The sequence below is a fragment of the Neolamprologus multifasciatus genome, chromosome 4 (genome assembly GCF_963576455.1).
Source record: "Neolamprologus multifasciatus chromosome 4, fNeoMul1.2, whole genome shotgun sequence".
Classification (NCBI taxonomy): Eukaryota; Metazoa; Chordata; class Actinopteri; order Cichliformes; family Cichlidae; genus Neolamprologus; species Neolamprologus multifasciatus.
In genome coordinates, this window is record NC_140442.1 from 7,899,605 (window position 1) to 7,926,893 (window position 27,289).

The window sequence follows — 27,289 nt, forward strand, 5'->3', positions numbered from 1 at the left end:
TTTTCAGAACATAGACTTTTATTCATTTCATATAAAAATGACACAAAAACTTACAAATTATCAGGTGCTTCAGGTATCTTCACAGGGACATGAGCCAACCTGCATCACAGACACTGGGGATCACGCCGATGCTTATCTCACTTTTACATCATCACCTCAGTAGGTTCACATCTACTGCGCATGAAGGTAAACCTTTACAGCAATCCACCAGCAGAGGACAGAGTACGCCCGGACTAAACCCCTGCACCTTTAACATTCCTTTTTCTCTACCTTCATCTCTAGCTCCTCCTTCCACTCCTCCTCCTTTTCCCCCTTTTCTTTACTTATTTTTTTTTCTGTTTTTTTTCTGACCTTCATGTCCCAAAGCCCTCCTTCGCTGATTGGTTCCAGACGTGCCACTGAGCTCTTCTTGCCGACTCAACATTCCACAGCTGGAGACTGCGCACACACTAAAACACACACTTCTACTTACTCCCTATCCTTCTCCCTTCCCCCTCAATCTTAGTCCGACTCACAGAGCAAAAAGGGCTGTGATTTTTTCTTCTTCTTTTTTTTTTTCCATAACAGCTTCAGTGAAACACCAAAAGCCTCAGACTGAAATGGCTCCAAAGCATTCCTCTAAACAGGAAGACAGAAATGCACTCAAAAGGCAAGGAAAATATTTGATGAGGCAAATGTGAAAACTTAAAACGACTAAATTTGGTTTTTAGACATTTTTTTTGGCTCTCATATTTGCAACTGATGTTTTCTGTTGCAGGAGAATTCGAAGTTTAAGTGGCCAGCATCCCATAAAAGAGGGGTATGCTTCCAAACGTCTTTTAAGGGTTTTATGTAAGTCAAACCGGCATCATTAAAAAGACAAAAAGAGAAGAGACAGACAGATATAACATAGAATGGGAAAAGTGAATAAAGGGTCATTAAAATGATTAATCAGGAAAATATCAACTTGCAACTGCTTTGCATACAAAGAAACTACTGCCCTTAAAAATGCTGAATCAGCTCCATATGGCAGCGTGAGAAGCCAAAACAAACAAGTTGGGAGCAGTTACTGAGCCTTAAGGAGAATGACTAAAGGCAAGTGGCAACAAGTAAGACCGAATCAGATCACGACAATGGAAGAAAGTGTGGAAATGTAGATCATAAAGTCATGGAAGCTCAAAGTCTGATCATTTGATGACAACCTTCAGACCTGCTATACCAACAAAAAGACAATGCAGTCTATTTAAAGACCGGCTTTCAATACAAACTTCTACTTATGTGCACAATTATAGTGTATGCCCTCAGACGGTTTGAGGTCACTGGTCCCTTTCACCTTCCACACATTCACATTTAGACTTCTTCCTCCTCCTCTGCTCGCCTGACAGCTGGTGCCGACGTGTCACATCAGGAAAGAGGAGGGAGGCAGGCTCACAAAACCACACATGCATTATGAGTTACACTTCTCTGCAGCTGCACAGATACTGAAAAGTCAGTGGGAAAGACACATGTACACAAGTACCAACAAAAAACAAGTTCAAGTTCAGGTTAATACTGACGTGGCAAAAAAAAAATGAAAGTAAAAAAAACAAAAAGCAAATCAGAAAAATGACTTTGATCCCGAACAAGACTGCAGATATTCAGATGACAGAAAAATGTTGTTGAAACTGATCCGTAGCTGTGAAATTTTCTTTTGTCAATCAAAATAGGAAGAAAATATACAATGTGAAAAAAAACCCTGACTTTGGCACCAGGGAAGGCAGCAAAGAGTTTTTGCGTAAAACTGGTTTTATGGTGAATATTTCCAGCTGGGACAAATTATTCCCATCTGATCCATTATGGCCTTCTTGAATTCTTTTTAGGAAAGAGCTGTGCAGATGGAGGTATCTGATTTGTGAAGGGAAAAATCACTTAAACTGTTAGATTTTGGCAAAACAAGATTTTGAAGACAGGGTTTCAATTTAAAAAATAAACATCTGCTGCGCTCCACACAGCCTTTCAGCACTTTAAAAATCTTTTATTGTTTCGTTTTTTTCTCGTTTTTTTTGGTTTCAAAAGTGGCAGCAAAAACAGATACATGCCACAACGTGTATTCAGCACTTTGAAATCAGCTTCTACTGTGTCAGGTCGGGTTCAGTCCCGGGTTGGTCCGTCAGTCCAGGGCGGCTCGGGCTACTCTGGCTGCTCATTCAACTCCATGTCAGACACCAAGATATTCTTCTCGGCCTGTTCTGCACTGTTGGAGTTGGTGCGGCTGTAGCGGGCCCCTTCATAAGAGCCCCGCGATCCAACAGTTCGGTGTCGGTAGAAGTAGATCACGCCAACAATCAGCACCACAAGCACCAGACCCGCTACCATAACAACAATCAGCGTGGGCAGGCGGTGGCTATCTACTGGGTAGAGATTGAGAAGGAGAGATGGAAATCTGGATAAGCGCACGCAATTCTGGCTTCAAATGAGCTGAATAACTTAGCAGTTGTGAACAAAACTTACCGTCTGAAGTTAAGATTTCAGCACCTGCGGATGGAATATTGAACAATCAGTAGTGTGCTAAGAATCTGCATCATAATTTAGGCATTTCCCTTAGCAAATTACTAAGAAACATAATAATGACTGGCAAATGCTGCTTAACATGACAGTTCAATTAACTTCTTTGTGCTTACTGCGAGGCCGTTTGCAGATGACTCCGTGTGTGCGATTTCTACAGGAGCCTGGCTTCCACTGACCAGTGTTGCTCTGGATCCAGAAGCAGGAGTTGATGGAGAGCACAGAAGAAACGACATCATGTCCCTCCCAGTTGGTATACAGCATCTCTGTGCCCTCAGACCACACTAGACCTCTACCTGTGGTAGGAGGATGAGCATAAACATATTCAGAGGGCAGTTTTCAAGGACTTTGTCTTTAGTTTTGCATAAAAGAAAAACACACTCTTGCTTAAAAATTCGATCTTCTCACTATCTCACCAAATATGTTTTATAGCACTTCACTCTGACTAATAATAAGATAGTAAATGAACTTTCTGGAATAAGGAGACTTGCTTGCATTTAATAATTATACTGAATAAACTGAATCACAAAAGATAAACTGCAAGTATTTCCCTTCCATAAGTAGTTTTAAGTCTGTCAGCGTGGACTTTAAATCTGCTGCTATAGAGCAACATAGAAGAGACAGGCTGAGGCAATAATGTTGGACCTTTCACGCTGACACCCAGCCAAGCTCCATGTGCCTGTTCTGCATAACTCTGGATGTGCTCCCATACAAATCCATTCTCTGTCTCATCCATGATAGAGAGAAGTTCTGCTCCGACTAGAAGAGACAAAAAAGAAAGAAACAGAGATGGAACCAAACAGAATTGATTACTAGGGAGACAGAACAGTTCTGCCCCAGGCCGAATGACAACGTTGCTAAATTTAGTAGTATTGATGTATTTTGTCAATCATGTTTGCCGTGGACAAGGACAGGGCTTTTGTATTTAATTGGTTTTCAATTTAGTGTTATAAGCTGTACAAGCTGTACAATAAAGCTAGTGGAGACGTGTGGTTTCTGTGATGCTTCCATACTTTTTTTGCAGGATCTATGTGCATCATCCTGCAGTCTAAGCAGCTGCAAATTGAAGGCGTAACAGTGGTTTCTGAAAGGGACCCAAGCCCACTCTCCCAGAGACTGAGGGCACATGCCAGGGTAGATCCACTGATGAATCACAGGCTCATCTGGCAAAAACAAAACATTTGAATGTAAGTCAAAATGTTGTCAGAGAATATTCAGTCCTACTAAATTGTTATTAGCATTCTTTTTAATGCAGTCCTATATTTGGTTGTTGATACACACATACCACTCATTTGACAGATAGCAGCATCCAGTCTCGAATCACAGGGAGTCACAGTCCATTGCCCTGTGGTGGTCATGTGACCACATCCAGCCATCAGACTAGGCTGTCCATCATTCCAGTCTGAATATATGACATCTTCATTATTCAGCCAGGTAAAGCTCCTTCCCTGAACCAGAAAAATAAAAATAAAAATTTCACTGCAGTTTCTCTCACACTGATAAAAAGCTTTTCAACTGATATTTGTATTTTTAATTATAATCGGCTTACTCCATAGTTGTAAAGCCCAATCCAGGCTGGCTGGCGCAAGCTGTTTATAAGCAGTGTGAGGTAACTTTGCTGGAACGGATCCTTCACCCTGGCAAGAGTCCCATTCAAAGATTCACAGAGGTGCAGAGCACCAGTCCAATCCAGGCGTTTTTTCACTACTCGATACGTCACCCCCCCCAGCTCCACGGGCTTAGACAGGGAGGCAGGAATGAGGGCCAGAGCCGGAGGGAGACCTTTGTCTGAAGTCAGATATGATAGTTAACTAACATGTAATTCTTATTATAGCACTTCTTAATTACACTGTCATAGTAATAAGTGATTATCAGACCTTGTTGTCTTTGACAGATGAAGCCATGACTTTCCATCTCACATGCTCGAGAAGCCCACATGCCTGTTTTCTTCTGCCAGTTTTCATGATACATCACCACACAGTTTCCCTGAAGGGTGACAGTGAAATATTTAGAAGAGGAACAGACTGATGACAAAGCCATGACATAAAAAGTAATGTGAGTACCGGCGTCTTGTTCTGGTGTGGTCCGCTGTTGTCGAGAGGCTCGCCAGGTGCCCAATTTGTGTAGCTGAGCAGGCCAGCTTTGGCCCATTTGAAATTTGCTTTAGAGTCTGAAGTCAGACCCACCCAAAGTTCAGCGCTGGCGTTCTTCAGCAAAGTGGTGACAAAAGCTGTGAGGAAGAGAACAAGTTGCACGACAGTCTGATGACACACCTCATCCACCCCCAGGTTTTGACTGTATGCCATTTGTATTCTCCTTTAATTACCTTGCTGCAAATGATTGGATATCACTGCCAGGACACCTCCCTGACTCTCACAGTTTAGCTTGGCTGCGGACCATGTGACTCGGTTTGACTGATCAAATACTCTGAAACACTACACAAGCAGACAATATCGCTGTTTTACTGTAGTCAAGTTGCATAAGGATGCCTGAAATACAGCATGTGCTCTGTTGTTATTGTAGTTCTTGTACTTTACTGGCTGCATGCAAAATTTATTTGAGTCATCCTTCGTACAAATGACCATAATGCGTTATACTGTTACACTTTTAGCTCTACCTTATGCTGAAAGGAAGACCATCCATCATGACACCCTGATGGTGGATGAGGGGATGGTGGTGTTGGTGGAGCGGTCCCTGTGACATTCACTCTCTTACAGATGTAAGGCAGGTCAGAGTGGCACTTTTGATCAGCCCAGTCCTCTGTTTGGGTTTGAGAAAGACACGCTAATGGAAATACTCTGGATTTAAATGAGCTTCTCAGTATATCTCTTTCCAGCTGCTCTTACCTTTGTTGGCTGACATGCAGATGCATTTCCGATCTCTGCTGAGTGGTAGCGGCCTGCCAAGGGCCCAGCCCACATAATTTAACACCGAGTGATCAGACCATCGGAAGCGGCCGTCATTTTCATAGGTGTGAAGTCCCAGCCACCAGAGATCACCTTCCACCTTAGACATCTGAAGGTGGGACACAAACTGTGAAAAAGTGTGTCTAGGCATAAGAGGTCTGAAAAAGAGTACTACAGATTTATACCACAGTATCACTGTAAATGTATAATTATATAAATAACTGTAGTTATATACAGTGTAATGGTTAGATTCTGTAATGATGAAGCTGGACTTTACTTGCTTGCCAAGACAATGGCAATTAATTTCATTTTTTGGACTAAATTAGTTCCTGTAAATGATGACGAGCACCGTGCCTTGCGTAAAGTGTTGGCCAGGAATGTCTGCTCCTCTGCTGAGTGAACCGAGGCCAATGACGAATCAAACCAGGAGCAAATCCTCTGGGCTTGGTTCCAGGTGCTACGGTGGTCAAAAAACTTATACTCAGCCTCCCGGAAGCCAATCCATTCGGGTGAACTGGTGCCTGAATGGAGCCAGGAAATTAAAAAACATAAACAAACGTTGACACGTAGAAGGAAGTTTTTAAAATAAAAACAAAGGTGATAAAAAGAAAGCTATGAAAATAAGACAGACCTTCAGTGATTTCTGGTACCTTTTCAACACTACCTAAAAATACAAGAAAAAAGTTGTGACGACCAACAAGAATATGTTTTGACAATATGTATTGATCCAACACACGATTTATGCTTAAAGTCCACGGCTGTTTTACCTCTAGGGATCTTGCAGATCCAGTCTAACTCAGAGTCACAGTGCATGGCCAGCCAAGTCATACTACCCAAGTCTGCCGCAGCACACTGGCGTATGTTGTAGTAGTACCGACCAAAGTTCTGGTATGTTAACTGAGACACAAGCAAGGATTAAACAGATTGCATTTGAAGTATTTTTCATCACTTGACATGTAGGCTGCTTGTTATCATAACTCACAGCTAGTCCATCACTCCACTTCCAGCTTCCATTGTCCATGGGGTTCCTGCGATTCAGTCCAATCCAGAACCAGTGCTGCTCATGTTCCTCTGACTCCCTGTGGGGACACATCATCGCCATCAGCCTCACCACCACTATCCATACCATCATCAGTGTGGCATATCATCTAAACAACAATCCACACACACACCCAAAAGCCTCATGTAGGATCTGCAAAACAAACTGCTCCTCCTCAGGGCCACTGATGCTCAGCAGGTTGGCTCCGTGTTTCCTGCAGAAATTATGAGCCCGCATCCAAGTTAACTTCTGCTCCAGCTGGGCAAAATGAAACACCTGAACAGAGATGATGAAGATGTCATTCAGTTTAATTAATTCTCTTCTTCAAATCTTCTTGATTGCTGAAAGAATTATTTCTGTTACAAGTGGCAGATTAAAATTTCCATAAGTAAAAATTCATTTCTTTCTACTGAAACGCAAAAACAAAACAAAAAACAAAAAAAACCTGGTGCCAGCATGGCAACACAAAATTGTGCAACCCAATTTGGAACCAATGGGAGGGTCTGCTGCAAAAAATTCACCAGTCATTGGCAGATGCCACCCATAGATGCCATCTGGCACCAAGATATAACTAACTCCATACCTGCACAAGTATGAGCACCACACCACTTTGTTATAAAAGAAGTATAATTCTTTTCTTTTCTTTTCTAATAAAACTTTAATTTTGACTTCTGGGATGAACCTTGTAACAGTAGCGTAGGTTGCTGTTGCTCTTCCAGCCGCTGGGACAGGACCCGCTGAGGCTCGGGGTGGGCTGAGGGACGGGGAGTTCGGGGCTCACAGACGTGTTCTGGTTCTGACGGCAGATGAATTTGGCCTTTGATGATGCACACTCCCTCACATCCCACAGACCTGCTTCTGTGTCCGTCGCCATAGAAACACAGCCGCTACTAACGTTGGCTGAAATAGATACAAGGGCGATACGTAGGTGAGTGGAGAGGAAAAGAGGCTGCACTGTGGAGATGTGTGGAAATGATCTAAAGGGAAAAATGTGATTATGCATTACTCACTGGGCAATTATGGCTGTTGAATCTTGTATTTAACCTTTCTCAGTACAGACAAGACACATTAAAATAACTTGTTGCTCTATTACTCACCTCCCTTATGGTTCATCCATAAGGATGACATATTTGCTGATGGGAAGTGATAGAATGCTGCACATAGAAATTTCAAGCTCTCTTTTAATCAGGAAGAAAAGTCAGGCAGAACTATGGTGCAGGCATATACTGTGCAAAGGAAAAGTGCAGAGAACGCTTCAAAGAGCACAAGCATCTGTTTTAAACTGAGTAAAGTTCAGACAGTTTACATCTTTACATCCATTAATGACAAGTGCGCATCTGTTTGATTTAGAAATTGTTTCCATTGTAGATCTAAACTCCACAATGGTCAATATTTTACTGACAGAATTTCCTTCTCTGCTGCTCTGATGGTTGTTAATTGACTAAACACTCATTAAAAGTTTCCCAAGAAGTAGTCCAACTTTAAAACATTAAATTAAAAGTAGCACAAAAGCACCCTTCAGGCTAATTGCAACTGCTGCTGATTATTTTCCAAGACACGCAGATTGTCTGTTAATCAAGACTGCCTAAGAAGTAAATGCCTCTAAATGTTGTTCTAAATCTGTATTTTGGCAAAAGAATAAAACACCTGGGACCAATCTGTTTTCTTCTTTGCATGTTAAATCACAAATTGGCTCTGAAACAGAATTCATTTTGATTAAGAGTCTTCACTAACCTACTTTTATTTTGGGGCCACTGTAAATGATCTGCTATTATGTAAGCATAATGCAGCCAGCAACAAAAAAGAAAACGAGAAACTTTTGCATGTTCTTCTTTTCATTTTGTTTTCTCTTTTCTGTTAATTGTAGTCAATCAAACAGGTAAAAACTCCAGGGTGGAATGATTGTACCTTAATTACCTTAAAAAACAAGAATTGGACACAAATAAAAGTAAAACCAAACTGTACAACCAATACTTGTTTTTTCAATCACCTGGAAAAAGAATTGCAAAAAACAAAACAAAACATAAAAAGGCCCAAATTGTCATAACATTCATGACTGTGAGGAGTGTATGTAAATTTTCTGAACACAGCTGTATTTTATTCTTATTATTATAACAAAACAAGACCCCCCCCCCAAATATAATAATTTAAAAATAATATAGCAAATATATGAAGAAAATAAAGCAGAGTTAATTAATCAGTTAAATCCTTAAACTAATTGGCTGAGGTAAGTAGTTTAGTGATAATACAGCCCTATCCCAACTATCAAAGGCAAGCACATCCTGGACAGTCTGTAGCAATGCTATCACAGAGAGACAGACAACCTTTCATGCTAACGGTCACACGTACTGTCACTGTAGAATAACCAATTAACCTTGCATGCATGTCTTTGGACTGCTGGAGGAAGCCGGAGCACTTGGAGATAACCCAAGCAAGTACAAGAAAATCCATGGAAACTCCCCGCAGAAAGAGCCCCAGCTAGCAGGTGGATTCCATTATATTATATTTACTTGTATATTATCAGATGAAAGAAAAGAAAAACTCTTATTTACTGGCAAAAACTTGTTCACTGGATGTATGGTGCTAAAGGATTTTTTTTGAAGATTGTTTAAAATTGTCAGTGGTTTACAGTATATCAATAATAACTGATTTAAAGTTGCTCTGCAATTGTTGTAACAACAGTACAGTTACCAGCAGTACAATATCAGGTCATACTGTACATGCCATTCTGCTAATTTAAATCTGAAGTGTGACCCACCTGGCTGGTCTCGATTCCAGTGGGTGTAGGACACTTCATCATTGGTAATCCACTGGAAAGCACCGTGGTTTCCCTTGTTACGAAGACCAATCCAAAAGGAATCTCCAGTGCGCCCGAACACCAGGCTGCTGGCGAAGGCTTGCTCAAACCTTTAAAAGCGACGAGGTGTTTTAGGGAGCTAGGACTGACTTGTAATCGGCGCAGGGTAAAATCGCTTCCCTGTCAGTGCAGTATTTACCTGTTAGTGATAGTAATAAGTGTGGCTCCTTGGTCCTCGCAGAACTTTCTGGCTCCATCAAAGGTGAGCATTTCTTCTCCCACCCAGTAACAAGCAGGACTGTGCCACTTCCAGCCCTAAGAAGAAAGGAGAGGAATTTAACAGGATGTGGAGACTTATAAAACCAAAAAAAAACAAAGCCTTACAAAATAAATATACCAGTCAAAGAAAGCAAGCATCTACAAAGGTTGGGCAATTCTTCAAATGTTCTAGTTTAAAGTGTGAACGTCAAAGTGCATCAAAGCACACACGGAGACAATCATACTTATTTTTGGAAAATGTTTTCTCTCAGAATCATGACCACTGAGTTATGCAGTTTAAATTCATCGTGTTTCACCAGAAAGAGTTAGACGAACTATGTAAAATCATGCAAGACCCACCACGCTGTACTTTTTTGTAGGAAAAATACAGCATATAGTATGTTTCAATGCAAAGCATTTGAATGATATTTTTCACAAAACACAAATTAGTGCATGTAAAAACAGAAAGCTGATAATTTTCCATTTGGAACTTTCCCTGGACTCTGTCCCTCCTGCCACCTCATGTACTGTAGCTGTGGTCGTGTACAGACACAGAGTGCAGCCAACATGTAGAAGGGATGAGATTTTTGATTGATTGATTGAATCTTTATTTTGAACATGTTAAAAAAGTACAACAACATAGAATTAAAAGAGACAAATAAGCAAAGCAAAACAAAAAGAAAACGAGCAACCACAACTACAAATAACTTTCATGTTCAAAAAGGAGCAGGAAGAAGCATAAGCTTATTTAATCCCACCCCTTTTCCACTATCTAGTAATCAATAGACTACAGAAATACCTCCTTGCAATTACATTATATGTCATGTGCATTTTTTTTTATTATTATTATTATTATTTTTATATATATACATATATGTTTCTATCTATCCATACATACGTATATACACATACGCACATATACACATTTTCAATAACCCCATTAACACCTCAAAGGATACACAACCTACAAATATATATATACCCATACCAACATACCCGTGCACCCGCACGTGCACCCACACAAAATCTCATGCAGATGAGATTTTGCATGAGAACGATAGAGAGAGACAGGTTATATACAGCACTGTGTGAATAAACCCAACCCTAGGCCTTTTGCACAACCACATTTGCCATCTAGGCAGAAACCCCAAAGATTTCAGCTGCATAAGAAGCATTATTTCCTGAAACTCACACCTCCCCAAAACCCTTTGCTAACCACCCTTTGCTTGTGTTACATTCAAAACATTAAACAACCCGTGCTGACTGATGTTAAATTTCCAGAACGCTACATAAATGATTTATTTCTGCTAGTCTGCAGTGTTTTTATATGTAAATTATATAGAAGCATAAACAATCACCCATATGCCATCCATCATTTGACAACAAATGGTATGCTGATGTTCTGTAGATGGAAGTACACTATTCCCAGTACACTTACTCACACAAAACATGGACACAAACAATGGAACACATTGGGATAAGTCCCTTTGATGCTGTAACAAAGCACATATATAGCTAAGAAAAACCCCCCAACAACAACTATAACTTGCCTTCCCTTCATTTCATCAACAAGTTCCTTAATGTGTCTCTTTTATACTGAGAAGCTAGCATGAAATTGCTTTTCCGAGCATTTTTCTTTCCAGAAAAAAGCACTATGGTAGCAGTGAAAGTAAGTTAAAACAATAATGATGTGGGCTTGACAGCTGAAAAACAAGCCAAAGCTTTTTTAAAGCAGCTGAGGGAAGCTTTGGAGAGGGGTAATATTTTTAGCTTGCTAATGTATGGCTTGCAGGCGAATCTGTTAGTTTGAGTATATTAGTATGAGGAACAGTGGCTCTCTAAAGGTGAAAGACACAGATGACTGAAATAGTAAGCACTATTGTTGAGGCAGTTAGCTAACTATGAATGTACTGAGTTGAAACAATCCAGATCAAATGTGAGCTCAGACACACTTGGCCATCAGAGGTCGGTTCTCAAGTCCATCTCACAGGCCTGAGGGAGCTATGTGACATGGAAAAGTGTCTGGGATCACATTGTAAAGACACCTTTTCATTTTGCTGTTTGCTGTAATTCCATACAGGAAGGACATGTGGGGAAGTGGGGAAACACCAAGTTCAGTTTTCAATTATTTTAGGACCTCCTTTCAACACAGCCTGGTTGAAGGACCATAAGCAGTTCCAGTTGTATTGCCCATCCTGCCTGTGGCATCAAATCTGATGTATTTCCTCCCTGATTATTTACACATGAAGCAAGTGTCTGTGTGGGTTCTCAGTCAAACAGGTCATTGTAGTCGTAGGAGGTGGAAAGGAAGGTGACTGGACTTCTTTAAGTTATTAAAGTCACCGTCTTGAAGCAAGTGAATTATCCAGATAATTAAAATAGTACAACTAGAAGCCAAAAAAGCAGGAAAACAACAGCTATCACAGAAAGTTACTGCTTCAGTGAGTAGGTGAAACGACAGCACAGCAGTATCTATTACATTTTTTGAGAAATGAACCCAGCACTAGATGGGGTAAATGGCTTCAGGATCAAGCAGCGCAATATTGCTGAAGCAGTCAGTGGGCTTTCTGTCATTGTTGTTTCACATGTTGCGTGAAGTGAGCTCATCTGCTCGAGACAAACCGCACGGCTGCAAGACCCTGCAGCACAGGCCATGCCAAATGACCCCTGTCACATTACCACCCATGATGCCTTGGTCCCCAGGGACAGGGAGGCAAGGATTCATTACACCAAACAAATGGTCCGTCCATATGCAGAGCTTTGCTGAATGTAACAGCTGAGAAGCAACACGACCCTCAACTTGAGATCATTTACATCATAAATCAGTACTTGGGAAAAATATATAGCTGAAAACACTGCTGAAGGGCATAAAGATGCACAGATATGAGCTGTAATTTCTTTTCTCGCTACAGTGATCCGCTGTGTGAAACATTAGTCAAAAGGCCCGTAAATGTAGTACTTGGACAGTGAATGTTTCCAGCGATGGTCAGGTACGAGTGGTGTAAAGTCTTGTGTGGAGAGAATTATGAGCTGTATAATCCGGACAGATGCACAGATGCCACATCTTTTTTTTTTTGTATGTGCTGTACACACATGTTGAAACAAAGAAACATAATTATTTTAATTTATTTAGAGGTTTTTTTGGTCCGAGAGAATAGTGTATGTGCGCAGGGCTCAGTCTCTGTGGTGCACCTTGTTACTTTCCAAGTTAAATTATGATTTATATTCCAGTTACAGTCTGGGGGCAGTGGAGTGGCGTTGAAAAGTGAGAGATGGAGGGGAGCACATGGAAAAGAGGCCAAAGGTGAAGGAATGGGTGAAATATTCAGAATAATAATTATCCTGTCAGCAGCTAGAATTCTATGCTGAATAGCTCTGAATACATTATTTATGGTAAAAGAGAGGGAAATATAGAAAGAAAAAAGTCTGTGTCTATAGTAGGAATGAAACAATTACCAGTAATCTAAAGCATAAACAGTAAATGTCAAGGAGAAAATTAAGTATAGAGAGAAGAAAGGAGTCATACCTTTTTACACTGTTGGTGCTGTGGCTTCCCATCACTCTTTGTTCCTGGTTTCTTGCAGATGGAGGGCAGGGTCAGATTACAAGGGCTGTCATCCCAGCGGCCCTCCTGCACATCATTGGCAAGACACGAACAGAAAGAGAGAAAACAGCTGGTAAATATATACAAATGGAGTCTGGCTGATAGTCAGGGTCTGTTACTGTGGCATTCTTATGGCCCCCTGGTTAATGTGAGGGTGCAGAAGGGATCACTCACAGGTCCCCACATGGAGACGCAATCTTCCTGGGTGTTGCGGAAGTTATTGGGTTCAAAGGGATGCCAGTAGGTGAAGATAACAGGAGTGTGATCAGTCCATTGGAAGTCCATTTGCATGTCAGTGTCATGGAGCCCTATCCACAATTGCTCAGTGTCTAAAACAAAAAACAGACTGTTGGGTTAAAAAGATGATTATGGACAAAAGAAATAGGCTTAAGTTCCAACTGTGACATTTTCCATTAGGTCTGGTAATTCGTTGGAGCCGTTTCATGACTAAAAATACGATTCCACACCTTGTGTGCTGTTTTCAAGCTCAGGAAAGAATGTGAGAAGGAAGGAGAGAACTGTCTGGTTTCCTCTTTATTTAATCATGAAGATTGGAGGCATATAGAGGGTTGCTGCAATCTTTTTAAAATCAAGTTAGGGACAATTTTAGAACTTTTCAAGCAATGAAATCTATCAGTACTGGTTTCAGCAGTGTATGCTGGATCACCACTGCCACATTTGTTAACGTTCAAAACTGTGATGCAGATTTATGATGTGCAGAATGTCTTAAAAGAGGATTACTGTTCTGCAGCAACATGACTGTTTCATAAAGGCTTCAACTGCTTTCTTTTTAATAGCTCCAAACTTTAAGGTTTTCAGCACATGGCAGTAAAACAAGAAACACTAACTTGATCTTCTTTTTGCTGCTCCCATTAGGGGTCACCACAGGGATCTGCCTCCAACTCACACTATTCCTAGCACTCTGTTCTGTTACACCAACCCTCTGGATGTCCTCCTTCACTGCACTCATGAACCTTCTCTGCTGTCTTCGTGTTTTCCTCCTGTGTGCAGCATTGTTCAGCATCCTCTGCTCAACATATCGACTCTGCACATGTCCAAACCATCTCAGCCGTGCCTCTCTAAATTTGTCTCCAAACTGATCAATTTTGCTGATTAAATGATTATATCCAATGATATTAATATATAACTGCATTATAAGCAGAATTTTAAAGTTTTTCATCATATAAGACATTTTAAAGAGTAACTGGATTCACAGCAGGGAAATTGTAAAACAGTATTTGGTTTCTATCTATTTACTTTATTTTTAACATGGTATATTAGAGTAAATAATCAAGCTTTTAAAATGAAATTCTCTTTTAAAATTCACACCATAATCACTGCTAAAATACCAGCAGGTTCTCTCCCCTGTATTTAAAACAAAACAAAATTTCAGACATTTCTGTTAAATTTTGAGGATTTTTTTTGTGAATCTACTGGGCTTTAACATCAGTTATGTAAACTCTCATTATTGGGCAAAAATCCTGTGTCTACATTATGTCTGAAAACAAAGGTTTTATTCCTTCAACTTGGTTATTTGTAGGAAGTCTGCTGCAGAGGCACTAGGAATCTGCATTACATAGATGTCCAGTTAAAGCTGAAACCTATTTGAGAAACATTTGATGAACAAAAGTGTGGTAACATCAAGAAAAATATTAACTTTGATTCATTTCTGACTTTGAGAGGGAATAGTACAGTACTATAAAAAACAACAACAAAAAAAACCCCCACTAAGAAACACACTTTTTTTTTTTTTTTTGCCTGTCCCGTTTGGCTCTTTTGCCATCAGAATTATTGTCTAAAGGCGAAGAAAGATGCCCAACGGATTTACTTTACCAAATTGACCATCCCAGCTTTGCCGAAATGGTCCATTTGATTCACCTTTTATTGTTTATTTTATTTTCACTTGCTGAATACGGGACAGACTTGACTGGGGGAAAGACAAGGGAGAAAGAAAGAGGGAAAGAAAAACAGTTGAGAAGAGGGACGGGGGAGAAGAGCAAAAAATAAAAACCAACAGAATAAGGAGAAAAAAAAAACATATATCGATCACCTGGATCACCTGTTGAGAAAGAAAAAAGAAAACAAGCAGAAGAAAACGAGAGTAATAGAATAAACAACATCACAATGATATATGGGAATATGACAGTAAATACTAAATATTAAACATTATTGTGCAGCACGTAAGATCGACAGCGCACAGTGTGCTTTGAGGTAGGAGCCAAAAAGGGTGTAGTTTGTGTGTGTGAGCACCCGTGTGTACACCTGTGAGCATGGACGCGCTAAGAAACACACCTTTCTTCAGGTCACGTATGATGAACTCCAGCTCAGGTAGAGTGTGGACGCTAACCAGGTTGGCCTCCATTTTCTGGCACGTTTTCTGAGCTGTATTCCAGTCAGTTTTCTCTGAAGTAAGCTTATAGCAACCAGCCTGGAAGGCCTGCCAGCCCACTTCACACTCATATTTCTCATCATCTGCCCACGAATCTGTGTAACCAGAGAGATAAAAACCCATCAAAGTTGGACTTTTTCAGTGTGGTATTACTGTTTGCATTAAGAAACATAAAAAAACTAACCAGTGGTGAAGGGGTCAAGGGTGGCGTTGGGTCTTTTCTTGCAGACATACGGAAGAGCAACTGAACAATCGCGGTTTTGCCAACGACCTGATGACTCGGTTCTTATTACAGCACAGTTCTTCTCTTCAGCATGATTTGGCTGTTCTGAAGATGAGTAAGAGAGACAAACTCTTCAGAAAATCACTGATTTCCAGGGTGTTAATCCCAAAATACTCTCAGGCTCAACAGGCTCAAATACTGTGGTTACACCAGATAGCTGCCAAGCAGGTGTTTGAACTGAGAACTGAACTAAAAACAAGCATGCATTTTTTCTCAGCCATCTGCAGGAAGTAAACATTCAAAAAAAGAAAGATCACAGACACTTCAAGCTTTAAAAAGACAGAAAAGCTTGAATTGTTTTTACAGGCCAACCTTGCTCCCAGTTGAGATACTTGAGTGGTGAGGAGTCGGCCCACTGCCAGCCTCCACTGACGTCCAGGTCATTGAGGCCAATCCACAAAGCAGCACTGTAACCAGTGAGTAAACCTAAAACAGTGACAACATCTTCTTAAAATAAGTAAAAAAGATAAATAAAAATGGTTTTGCTATGTGAAAGTAAAAAGTTACTCAACTCTGTCAGATTAGCTGTGACTTCAACAATCACCACTGCACCAGGCAGATTACACAATAGTTATGTAACAACAGTCTAAGTGTAGCCTAATATTGGCAGGACAGTCACATCACCCCCAAAATTCAATATTCCTGTTGGCAGAGTGAATCTGCAAACCAAATATTCTGTTTGCCAATATGTTACACAGCCTGAGGTACTGAGTCCAGTGGGATCACACCAGGCACATCTGCATATTGCTTTTATTTTTATGGTCACTACACAAAGCAAAGCCTGTTTTTGTCCATCCATCCATCCATCCATCCATCCATCCATCCTTCCATCCACCCATCCATCCATCCATCCATCCATCCATCCTTCCATCCACCCATCCATCCATCCATCCATCCATCCATCCATCCATCCATCCATCCATCCATCCATCCATCCATCAACTTATCCAGTAAAAAGTCTCAGTTGGGTTGGAACCAATCCTAGCTGTCCCTGGGCGAAAAATGGGGTACACCCTGGACAAGTGGCCAATCTATCACAGGGCTAACATCGAAAGATAAACAACCATTCACATTCACAGCTATAGTATGACACATTTAAGGTCACTGGTTACCCTGATGTGCACTTCTTTGAGCTGTGGGAGGATGCTGGCGTACCCAGAGAGAATACACGCACAAATGAGGAGAACATCCAAATTTGCACATTTGTGAGTTTTTGTTGTAAATATATAAATAAAATTTGTGACCATTTTGAATGAATGTGACAATATACTGTTAATAATATCTGTCCACAGTCAGAAATATAAATACCTGCCAACGTAGTAGACTTTTTGCTAAAATATTATGTCACCAGAACTGTAAAGTTTTTATAGTCACTGATTGTGGAGTTGAGAAGGTGAAAGCACATCTAACAGAAGTGCAAGGAACACCCAGAATCTCCCAGAAAACCCAAATTCTAATAGATTTTACTTTTCCACTGTGATCAGTTGTTATGTTGTGAATAACAGCATAAAAATGTAATGGCATAGAACTGTGAAGATAGGGTTTCACTTTATATAACTTGCGTTAAAGAACCAAGAATAAAGCATATTTCAAAGAGCAGTGAACCTCTGCACATTACCATTAATGTAGGTCTGCTCATGCAGCTTGGTGATGCTTAGCAGGTCTGCCCCCTGCTGCTGGCAACTGATCCGAGCCTCGCTCCATGATAGGGTTGCCTGGAAGTTAAACTGGTAACAGCTGTCTGTGACCGGGTCAATATCCCAGAAAGTTTCACAGCCATTACCTGACAGGGCAAAGAAATTAACAAAAAAAATTAGAGGAGAGTGAAAGAATCACTTTAATGTTGAGGACTGAGAAATATAAATGTAAGACTACAGTATCTTGTAACATCAACATATAAGACTATAACTTACTCTTGACAGGACAGAATCCCCAAAGCTCGTCTTTGCCATAGTCATAGGTGGTTGCACACCAAAGATGGCCATCTTCACGGCCAGTGCTGGTACAAGCGTGGAACCACTGGCCATCATAAAGGAAGGGCAGGTAGCAGGGGCGACCATTAGAGTTCCCCTGAATTGTATAGATCTCTGCAGAGTAAACACAAGAGAGACTTTAAAATCCTGCACGGAGCAGCAGAGAAAGTCTGTGTTTGTTTTCTTCTGGAGCTATGCTTGTGAACTTTTCTGAACTCAAATACTTTATATGTTTTCTCAGCAGCTTTTATAATCAAACTCAGGGTAAAAAACAGAGGATGAGCTTACAGTCAAGACAGTAAAGTCAAATAGTGGTCAGCGGAAGGAAGAGTAAACAGGCGGGGTTTCCAGAAAGCCAAGTGTCTTTTATCATGAACATCAAGCAAAAAGAGTTCAGAAATTCCTATGATATTAGAAACGATTAGCCCCAACTAATTATATTCCAAAGCAAAATCTTAAATTATACATTAACAAGAAATTATGTCTGATTTCTACTTTTTTTCTTCATCCTAAACTCGCCATTTTAGCCTCCACATTCCACAAGTATAGTACAGTGTGAAAAACAGGGTGAAAGCGAGGGAGTGTGAGAGGGAGAGGCTGGATCTGCGGTGCTACCAAAACAAGTCAAGCCAATGGAAAGTGAGGCAGACATGTTAAATGAGAGAGGAAAGATTTCTGAAGCTCCCTCCCTGACTTTCTTCTCTGCCTTTAGCATTGACCGGCTCTTTGGCTGCAGAGGAGCCGATGCTCGGCTGACTAATATCAGAGGCATTCCTCTCCATGCGCAAGCAGACTTCACAAAGGAAGTTGTAAAGATTGCCGCTTGAAAGTTAAAAATGTCAATCCTCCCAGTTTGCATGCCACAAAAAAAGGAAAAGGGGAGAAAAATATAAAAGGGTGACTTTTCTTTTTTGTGTTAACTGCAGCTGAGCACAGCATGTTAACTACAGATTTATATGGCTGACCGACTCTAGCTGTAAAATTTTGTTAAAGAACAACTGTGACATTTGATAATGGTAAGAATGGAACTTAAAGTGGAAATGGGGCTTGGGTACCAACCACAATGGTCAGATTTAATCTAGATAGAAAACTAAATATATGAAATACAAATATACTTTAGGTCAAGAACAACTTGTGTGTGTTTACCGGAGTTTACACACACAACACACAATGTTTTTCCTTGGATTTCCGGCTGGCAGCCAGTCCTCTAGCATTCCCTAAAAGCAACATGTTTTCAAATCCATTTGATCGGATACAGCTGTGGCATCCACAGCAGTAAGTCTATCTGCCACACAGACGCAGAAAACACGCAGAGAATGATGACCTCACGCAGTGTGATCATACACTGACCTCATATGATGTTATGTAGTCATACAGGTGAGTCTATAATTACAAACATTCAATCCAATCTACATTTTTAAAGGATAATATCTCTGAGTTCATATTGTATTTTTGTGAAGCTTACATGATTTTGAATTATATATTCATCTCTATGCGAGAGCAAGAAGAAGCGAACTTGTGATTTTAAGGGTTTCTCAAAGTGCTGCCTGTTGCAGTTGCAGCCCTTTGTAACATTTTGTGGGATTTTGCAAAGGCCGTAGGAAAGAATGTGCCTTTGCAACATTTAATTCATCCACAGCTTATGTCATGCTATGACGCAGCCGTGCAGAAGGGTAACAACTGTGCATTCCTCTTCAATTTATACTCTTCATTTCCAGCAATCAAAGTAGACTAATACTAACACAGAAAATGGGAAATACCAACATAATACAGCATTCTTGGCACAGACACATCGTAAACACACTCATTAATGTTTTTCTCAGTGTGTTTCTTAATCATGCTGGATTCCTAAAACACTCAGTCTTCAACATTTTTGAACCCTCAAACTAAATCTTCATCTAAGCTGCCTTTGAACAATCTTATTAGATAATAAACCATTTTATTGTTATTGTGCAAAAGGAATAAATTATTTGAACGCTAACAGCTTACTGCAGTTTGGAGTAAATATATGGCATGCATTGGCTTATAACATGAATATTAGAGCTACTTTAAAAACACTCTGAAATGAACATATCAGATATAAGAAGACTTACAATTAAGAATTTTTGATTTTCAACAAGGGTTTAATTATTTTCATAGCATTTTAACAACATTTCTGGAAACTGCCGAAACTCAGGAGAAGTTGTGTAATGCAGGAGGATAAATACCTAAAAATCAGAATAACAACAAAAAATACTTATAAAAACACAAAGAAACTGTCTTTTGGAGGAGCTCCTCAGCACACAATCCGATACAAAATACAGTAGAATAACCTGAGGAGAAGAGTTCCCACCAGGCATTCTTAAATTGAGCTGAAGGATGAATGATTTAGAATTCCTCCTGATTACTTCACAGAACTGAGCTACTGGAATCATTTGCTTTAGGTCATTTAGGCAAAAGAGGCTCAACCAACTAGAAATTAATTAGTATAGGTGTGTTAAATTAATTAACTATTTGTGGCTTTTATTAAAATCAGAAAACATTATATGACTAATTAATGCAAAAGAACGGGCTCGTGTGTGTTTTCAATTGTTTTTTAATCTTTCATTAATTCTATTTTAGTTTTATCGGAATGCTAGTTTTAAAAACAAAGTTATTTCAGAGTGACAGATGTATTGGCACAAACACAGATAAAGACTATCTACCAATTAGATAAATACTGCAAATTTGAACTGTTTTGATAACAATTACACCTACCCTCATTTGTTTTGGAGCACAGATCTTGCAGCCCACCGTGTAGAGTCCATTTGGAACGGCCTACTGTCAGATTCCAGGGTAGATCTGATAGTAAATAGCTGTTGAAGTTGTCCAGCACTTGGCCACAGTTCCAGCTCCAGCGTATTTTGGGGGGTTCGTAATCACAGGTGAATACTCCTAAAGGAAATTTATCCAACTTCAAGCTGCCGTTATTAGCGATCACACCCAGGCACGAGGAGGAGCCCAAATTGAACAGCCGCCTCCGAGTCACCCATTTCCAGCGCTGGTTGGGTTCCTCACAAGCGGCTGACAGGACAAGGGAGCGATCCTGCACCCCCAGGCACTTGCCCTCGCCCTCAAGGTAGAAAGCAAAATCATCAGACTTGGCAGGCGCTGTGCAAAGACAGAGATAGAAACAACATTAGCACTCAATCTAGCTTTTGATAAAAACAATATCTTGTTAGCAACTGCTGGAGCAGCAGAGGTCAGAGGCAGGATCAATATCTTCAATAATGGATTCACTGCAGCGTAGAACTAGTGCAAGTTGTGGACTCTGATGTCCCAGTGTGACACACTGCAGTGGAATTAATCTGCTAATAATCCTAAAGTGACCCTAAAATCCTTCATAAAAGTTATATTAGAGTCCTAGGAAGGGGGGAATTGCAAAAATGACCTGCAATAAACTGTTAAAAAATGGCTGTGAATGTCTTTAATTCAAGGCTAGTGATAGAGGTTGAATCATTTCTCCATCCTTCAGGTTTCAAGAATTTACACCATTCCCATGCTTTAACATGGAGTTCTCATGTTGTTCACTAAAGGTGGGGGTATCTATTTTGCAAAGGGAACAGGAGTTTGGGGTTAGATAAATATAAAGGGTTTCTTTATCATTAGATAACTGTAAAGTGACTTGGCTCAAGTGAGTGATAACAAGTTTTGATTACCTTAACCAAATTCATTTTCCTCGGGTATGAAAAGAGTAGTTGTTTTTGCTCTGCAGATTTCTCAACTCTGCAGTCTGATGTCTATATTGGTATTATAGCCCTTTTATAATGATTCTCTGAGAAGCTGCGGATGCCTGCAGACTGGTGTTGCTGCACAGAGCCTTACAGTATTCACATATTACCATTACCCCAAGTAAAATAAAAAATTACCATAAAACTAAAGCTATTTAAAAAAAGAACACATCCTGTGTGGTTGGATGCAAGCTTCAATGACAAAGATTTTCTGTAACAAAACCCAGCACCCTGTTTCAGAAAATGTTTGTGGTTTATTTTAAGTCTGCCTTTTCTTTTCTTTTTTAGAACAAACCAAGAAATCAGGACAGACAAAAACAGGCAAGTCAGAAGCATAAAACTGACCTAAAATTAAAAGTATTTCAGAACAAATATTTCCAAAATAAACAGAAATATGTTCTCTGTGGTTTTGGGTTTAGCGATTGAGGGACGAAAGCAAGACCCTCAGCATTCCTACTCAGCAGGCTCGTGAAAGAGACCAGGAAGAAGGGTAAGAAATGGAAAAATCCCTGGGCACTGTGGTAATGGCAACATGAAGTGTCAAAGAAAGGTGTCGGCCCACCATGTCCTACCAGTAATAATGAATCCATTCATCTATTGATTCTCTGACTTTACTGAACTCAAATCAATTACAGGGACTATCCGAAAAATAATCCTTTAATGGGACAACTCAGAATAGTTCAAGTCAAAAGTCATCACTATTTCACTGTCAAGGGGTCAAGGGTTCAGATTTTTCTTTCTATACAGATACCTTAGACAAACCATTGCTCAGCTAAAACACTACAAACCTCCCGTTCTGATTTTATGGATGGAGAAACAATGAAGACTCATAATGAGTGCCATAAAAAACACATCCCTATAATCTGAAGGAGTCAACACGCCCCTCTACAGGCTCTCAGCCTCTGTGGCTGTGTTTCTCAGAAGCAATATACGCTCTGATTGCAAAATAAATGGCCAAAGCTCAGTGGCAGAGCAGTTCAGTTTGAAGTACAATGTAATCAGATATGAGGCCAACCTGCTCTTAAGTTATAGCAACCACTCATACAGCAACAGCAAGACAATAGGCTTATTTGCTATAAGCTCACTTTTCTAATGATGAGAAGAATTAGATCAGAGGCAGTAATTTGCCTGAATGGGGCACAAAAGCCATTTGCTTTTACTTCTTTTCAAGGTAAACGCAAGTGGGAGCTTATACTTCATCATCCAAGTAAAAAAAAAACTTGGTTTGCTTCTGAGGCAAAACTATCTTTCCATGTGTCTGTATTTCTACTCACTCTATTATTGCACTGCCTGGCAAACGTAAATATACTTCTAACTTTTCTGTGACCAGTGTCTTCTGTCTCTTCAGTATTTCCTTCAGCCACAAACCAAAGCATTTAATTTTATAATTAGCAGCTTCTAACTTATTTAATCTTCTGATTCTGTTTTTTTTTTTTTTAACTGTGCTGCTTTGCCTAGAAGTTAGAAATCTACCATCTGGAGTAAAACCAGTGAAATGCAAGGATTTTTGCTTAAAAATGACTCACTAAGAATTCTTTCCAGCTCATATAAAATATTCTATCGTTGACTTGTTCTCAGCTCTAAACAGTAAATCATTCCTGCTTTGCAATTACTGAGTGATGTGTGCCTCAAAGAGGTTATGCTCCGGTCTTTTTCAGGATTTAGTTACATGTCTCACTGTAAATAAAAAGTTGGGTGAACACTTGAGTAGCTTGAGTAGCTTGAGTGCTGACTTGTTAACAGGCTGAGGGATAAACTGAAGTAAATCACTTTGATGCTATTCTGAGCCTTTAACAATAGGAGTTATATAATAATAATAATAATAATAATAATAATAATAATAATAATAATAATAATAATAATAATATTGAAGCGCTTTAAGCAGAAGAGTGCCCGTGGGAAGAGTTTCACACAGTACCGTGCCAGTCAACATCTGGATTACACTGCACTGAATGAATTTCAGTGTGTGAATATATGCTTAACATTAATACAGTGACAGGATGAGACTCTCCTCTCATAAGCTTTTGAACCATTAGACAACCTGAAGCTGAAGTTCCAGACATCAAGAAGCAGACTCGCAGTTTTAATTCCAGCCTGGAGGCGACACGACTGAATGTTTGATGTGAGAAAAACTCCCGGGCAATCAGAGAGAGTGCAGAATTCCAGATTAACTTTAAGCCATTGAGCCCTGTGAAAGCTAAGCCACAACAACTCTCCTGCTGTGATCTCATCCTTTTCTTTGCCCTGTCACCCCCTTTTTCAAAGCCGAAAATGGTTTCCTACCGAAGACACAGGCTGAAACACATGGCCAAGAACAACTAGCAACAAATGCCAGGAAAGCCAGATATTCCCAGAACCTCAGATTCTTGAATGCAGTCATCTGTTGGAACAGACTGGAGAATAATACTTAGATATACGGGCAACAAGTCAGTAGCAAGTCTTGGCTCGAAACATTGTTCAACAAATTTCTCAACATTACACTATATTGAATGTGAATGATTCTTGCTGCCTGACAATTAAAACCAGGTGGATTGTTCATTTCCCTGTCATTTGTATTTTTAAAGTTATCTCTAAGATCTAAATCACTGTATTTTCCCCAAATAAACTTATTTTGATAGATGTACGAGATAAAACAAAAAAGCAGATCTTTAACTGGTCAGTGTGGTAAAACGGCAACCAACAAACAGACAGGAAATTCCAGCTGGCTGCTTTAGTTTCATTGGCGTTTTATGGTGGTCTGGCGTTTGAAGCAACCCTGACTGTGGATGGGCTTTTACCTCATCTGAGGAGAAGGGGTCTATTTGCATTTTGCAGCCACACTCTGAAACAGAGCGAACTGGAACCTCTGGGAAAGTGCAGATCAAATTTAGAAACCAGAGTGAGAATAAGTGCACACCATTGAAACTTTCCATCACTCCCACACTTGTAATGGTGATAACAGTTTATCACAGTGTAGGTTTAGCTGTTAAATCAAGTGAGAAACAAGCCGGCTCTATTTCTGCTGTTAACTGTGATACTTTTTTAAAACATTTTTAAAATAAATTTAATGGAAGCTTGGTGTGAGAGCTTAGCGCTGGAGGATGCTACATCAATACTGATAATGGATGTCAAACTTATTCTGAAATGGCATGCCATGCTATTTTCTGCCACTTATATAAAAAGAACAAAAAAACACACACACAAAAAAAAACCAAACATATGTTAATCCCTTTTAAACCCATCATTTGTTTTCCATGAGCATCTACTAAAAATCAAACAACATCCAATGAAAGATTTAAAACTAATTACAAAATGCTGGCCTATTTTAGACCAAATATATTTTAGGGGTAAATCCAGTGGCTATGAATTGCAAAATCACTCAAAAAGCAGGACATCAGGAGGCAGCATGTCATCTTTTAAAATCAGTAAACTATCATAATCTTTTCACATCTCATCAATTTGGTCTAAAACACCTTGACAATGGCAGAGAGGTGCAAGTCAGTTCGAAACTAACAAAAAAAGATATTTATATGGCATAATCCAGCTCATGAACTAACCACGACCTTCAATATACTGACTCGTGTTCTGAAGTTCTTTTGTGTTCCTCAACACAAAATATACTGCATATTGAACTATATTGATCACAAATTCAAAGGGAAAAGAAAAACACAAACGCACACACAAAAGGCTTTTTCAGGCCTATTTCACATTTTGTCATGGATTTGTGTGCAGACTGACATCCTCAAACTACAAAGAGTTAAACAGCATAAGAAGCAATTTAATCACATGGAAAATATTAAACGAAGATTGGTCAGAATGCATTGCCTAACTTATTGAATTTCTTTGTGGTAGCTGCTTGTGCACAGTATTTAATCATTCATACAAAATGAAGCAGAATAGTCAAGTTAAGCCTAGTAAGTCTGACAAACTTTTAGATGACAAGCATGAAATTGAGAGAAATTAAGCAAATCTGATTTAAAGCCAGGCGTTTAAAAGCAAACAATGATGCTATCGACCTCTTTTCTAATCTTTGGAGAATATGTGGGTTTTTAGGTGATGTGCAGACCTAACAGTTATGTAGGGCCGGACTGAATGTGTTAATTGCAGCCTGTAACAGGATGCAAAGGTCACATCTGCCCGCAGGGTGCCAAATGAAGCGCCTCTCCACGTCAATTTTACAAAGCAGTCTAAAGATTCCCATCCGTTACCAAAATAGATCAAACAGGCCTCTCAAAAAGGTGCCTTTCTCTGTGTTTTCTGATGAACTTTACGCATAAATAAGAATCACTATACAGACACTAAGCCTGTAGCCTCTTTCCTCCTCCCCCAGTTTTTCTCCACATCTGGTTCCACTCACTGCTTGGCCTTTTTGGTTCGTGGCATACCAAAGCACTAAAGCCACAATGCGAAGCTTTTAATGTATTTTCCGCGTGGAAGTCTTTACCAAAACAAATGCATGCACAATATGGTCACTGTCTTCCTGCTTTTTCTCGACTTTACATGAATGAAATCAAGCAAGAGCTGTTTTATGCTCACCCGTTACGCTTTTCTTCAGTTCCAGACTAAAGATGAATAAATATAAAGTGCATTTGTAAAGTATAAGTTGCCGATTTGTCCATGTTGCCCCCGATTCCTTGTTTCGGTAACTGCGCTTGCTTTGCATGCTCGAAGCCACACACGCCAGCACAAGCTGCAAAAAACACCCAAATGTGGAGAAAAAAAGTAACGTCGGAGCAACCCACGGCCCGACTGTTTGACTCCGAGGACGGAGGATGCAGAGCTGGTGGTGGCGAGTCTGACCGCTAGAGCTCCGTCTGCCTTTCAGTCAGAGGAGAGTGAAATGAATGGAGCAGAGTCAACACTGAGAGTGTGTGACGGTGTTGATATGGTTCCCAAAATGAGGTCCGAGCGTGTCATACAGGACGTCGAGTTGTACTTCTATAATGTAATGTCTTAATCAGCCAGGTAAGTAAATCCCAAAAGGTTGATTCTGTTCATCTGGACGTAGCGTTTCCAATGGGAGAAACGTTTCGTCACTTACCCGAGTTACTTCTTCATTCTCAGCTGACTACAGGTTTCCCCAACATTGCACAATAACTGAACTCAGTTATTGTGCACAACCTGATAAACAATGCATCGCATAATAACTGAAATCAGTTATTGGGCAATGTACTGTCTTTGTAATCTAAAAACAATAATTTTTTTTTAAAAAGTAATAAGAAATTATACACATATTCAGTGTTTTTGACTGCAAAGTAGTTCTAATAAAAATGTATAAATAATAATCTGGGTTTTCAATTTTATGTTTTGAAAACCCTGTTAAAAAAACCCAATCAGCTTATTAAGCTCCTTTGTCAGAAAAGTTATCATGGCTTACTCGTGAGACCTGCTATAGTAGAGACTTGAGTTGAAGGATGTGAACATGCCAAATAACCTGTAATGCAGCATTAAAGATTTTACATTACAAGGGTTTCACACCAAGTACCACTTAAAACAACTAATTTATAAAGCTTTTTAATAACGATAGGATAAAGTTTGAATTAGAATGAGTGAGTTGCCAACTCTGTGTACAAGGAAAAAAACTGACATTAGAAAATTAAAAACTAGGTCTGTTACGACTGAGTTCTCCAGTTGTCTTCAAATACAAAATACATCAACTATTACTAAGCCTGCCACCGCAGACACACAAATGAGAACCCACTGAGTGTGGGCTTTAAAAATAGCTGTATAAATGCTGCCCTTCATGCAACTGTAGAAAAGCAGAAGTCAGAAAAATCTGTAATTGTAAT

General features: G+C 39.8%; 1 protein-coding gene across 2 annotated transcripts; it reads right to left on the reverse strand.

Moving 5' to 3' along the window:
* On the reverse strand, positions 1-26,673 carry mrc2 (mannose receptor, C-type 2). 2 transcript variants are annotated; one of them, XM_085156944.1, is made up of 29 exons: positions 26,037-26,673; positions 20,509-20,901; positions 17,713-17,886; positions 17,418-17,582; positions 16,112-16,225; positions 15,701-15,844; positions 15,420-15,611; positions 13,302-13,456; positions 13,050-13,154; positions 9,465-9,580; positions 9,227-9,375; positions 7,151-7,368; positions 6,602-6,744; positions 6,412-6,508; positions 6,197-6,326; positions 6,061-6,093; positions 5,784-5,950; positions 5,370-5,538; positions 5,141-5,283; positions 4,850-4,958; positions 4,587-4,753; positions 4,401-4,509; positions 4,073-4,311; positions 3,809-3,971; positions 3,537-3,686; positions 3,169-3,282; positions 2,640-2,819; positions 2,470-2,493; positions 1-2,369 (listed from the first exon to the last, which is right to left on the reverse strand). In XM_085156944.1, the coding sequence occupies exons 1-29, from the start codon at positions 26,161-26,163 to the stop codon at positions 2,149-2,151; spliced, it is 4,410 nt and encodes a 1,469-aa protein (XP_085013070.1). In that variant the 5' UTR covers positions 26,164-26,673; the 3' UTR covers positions 1-2,148. The 2 variants fall into 2 exon arrangements, with proteins under 2 accessions (XP_085013070.1, XP_085013071.1); XM_085156945.1 differs by having other exon boundaries at positions 1-2,366; positions 26,037-26,672.
* Positions 26,674-27,289: the final 616 nt, after the last annotated feature.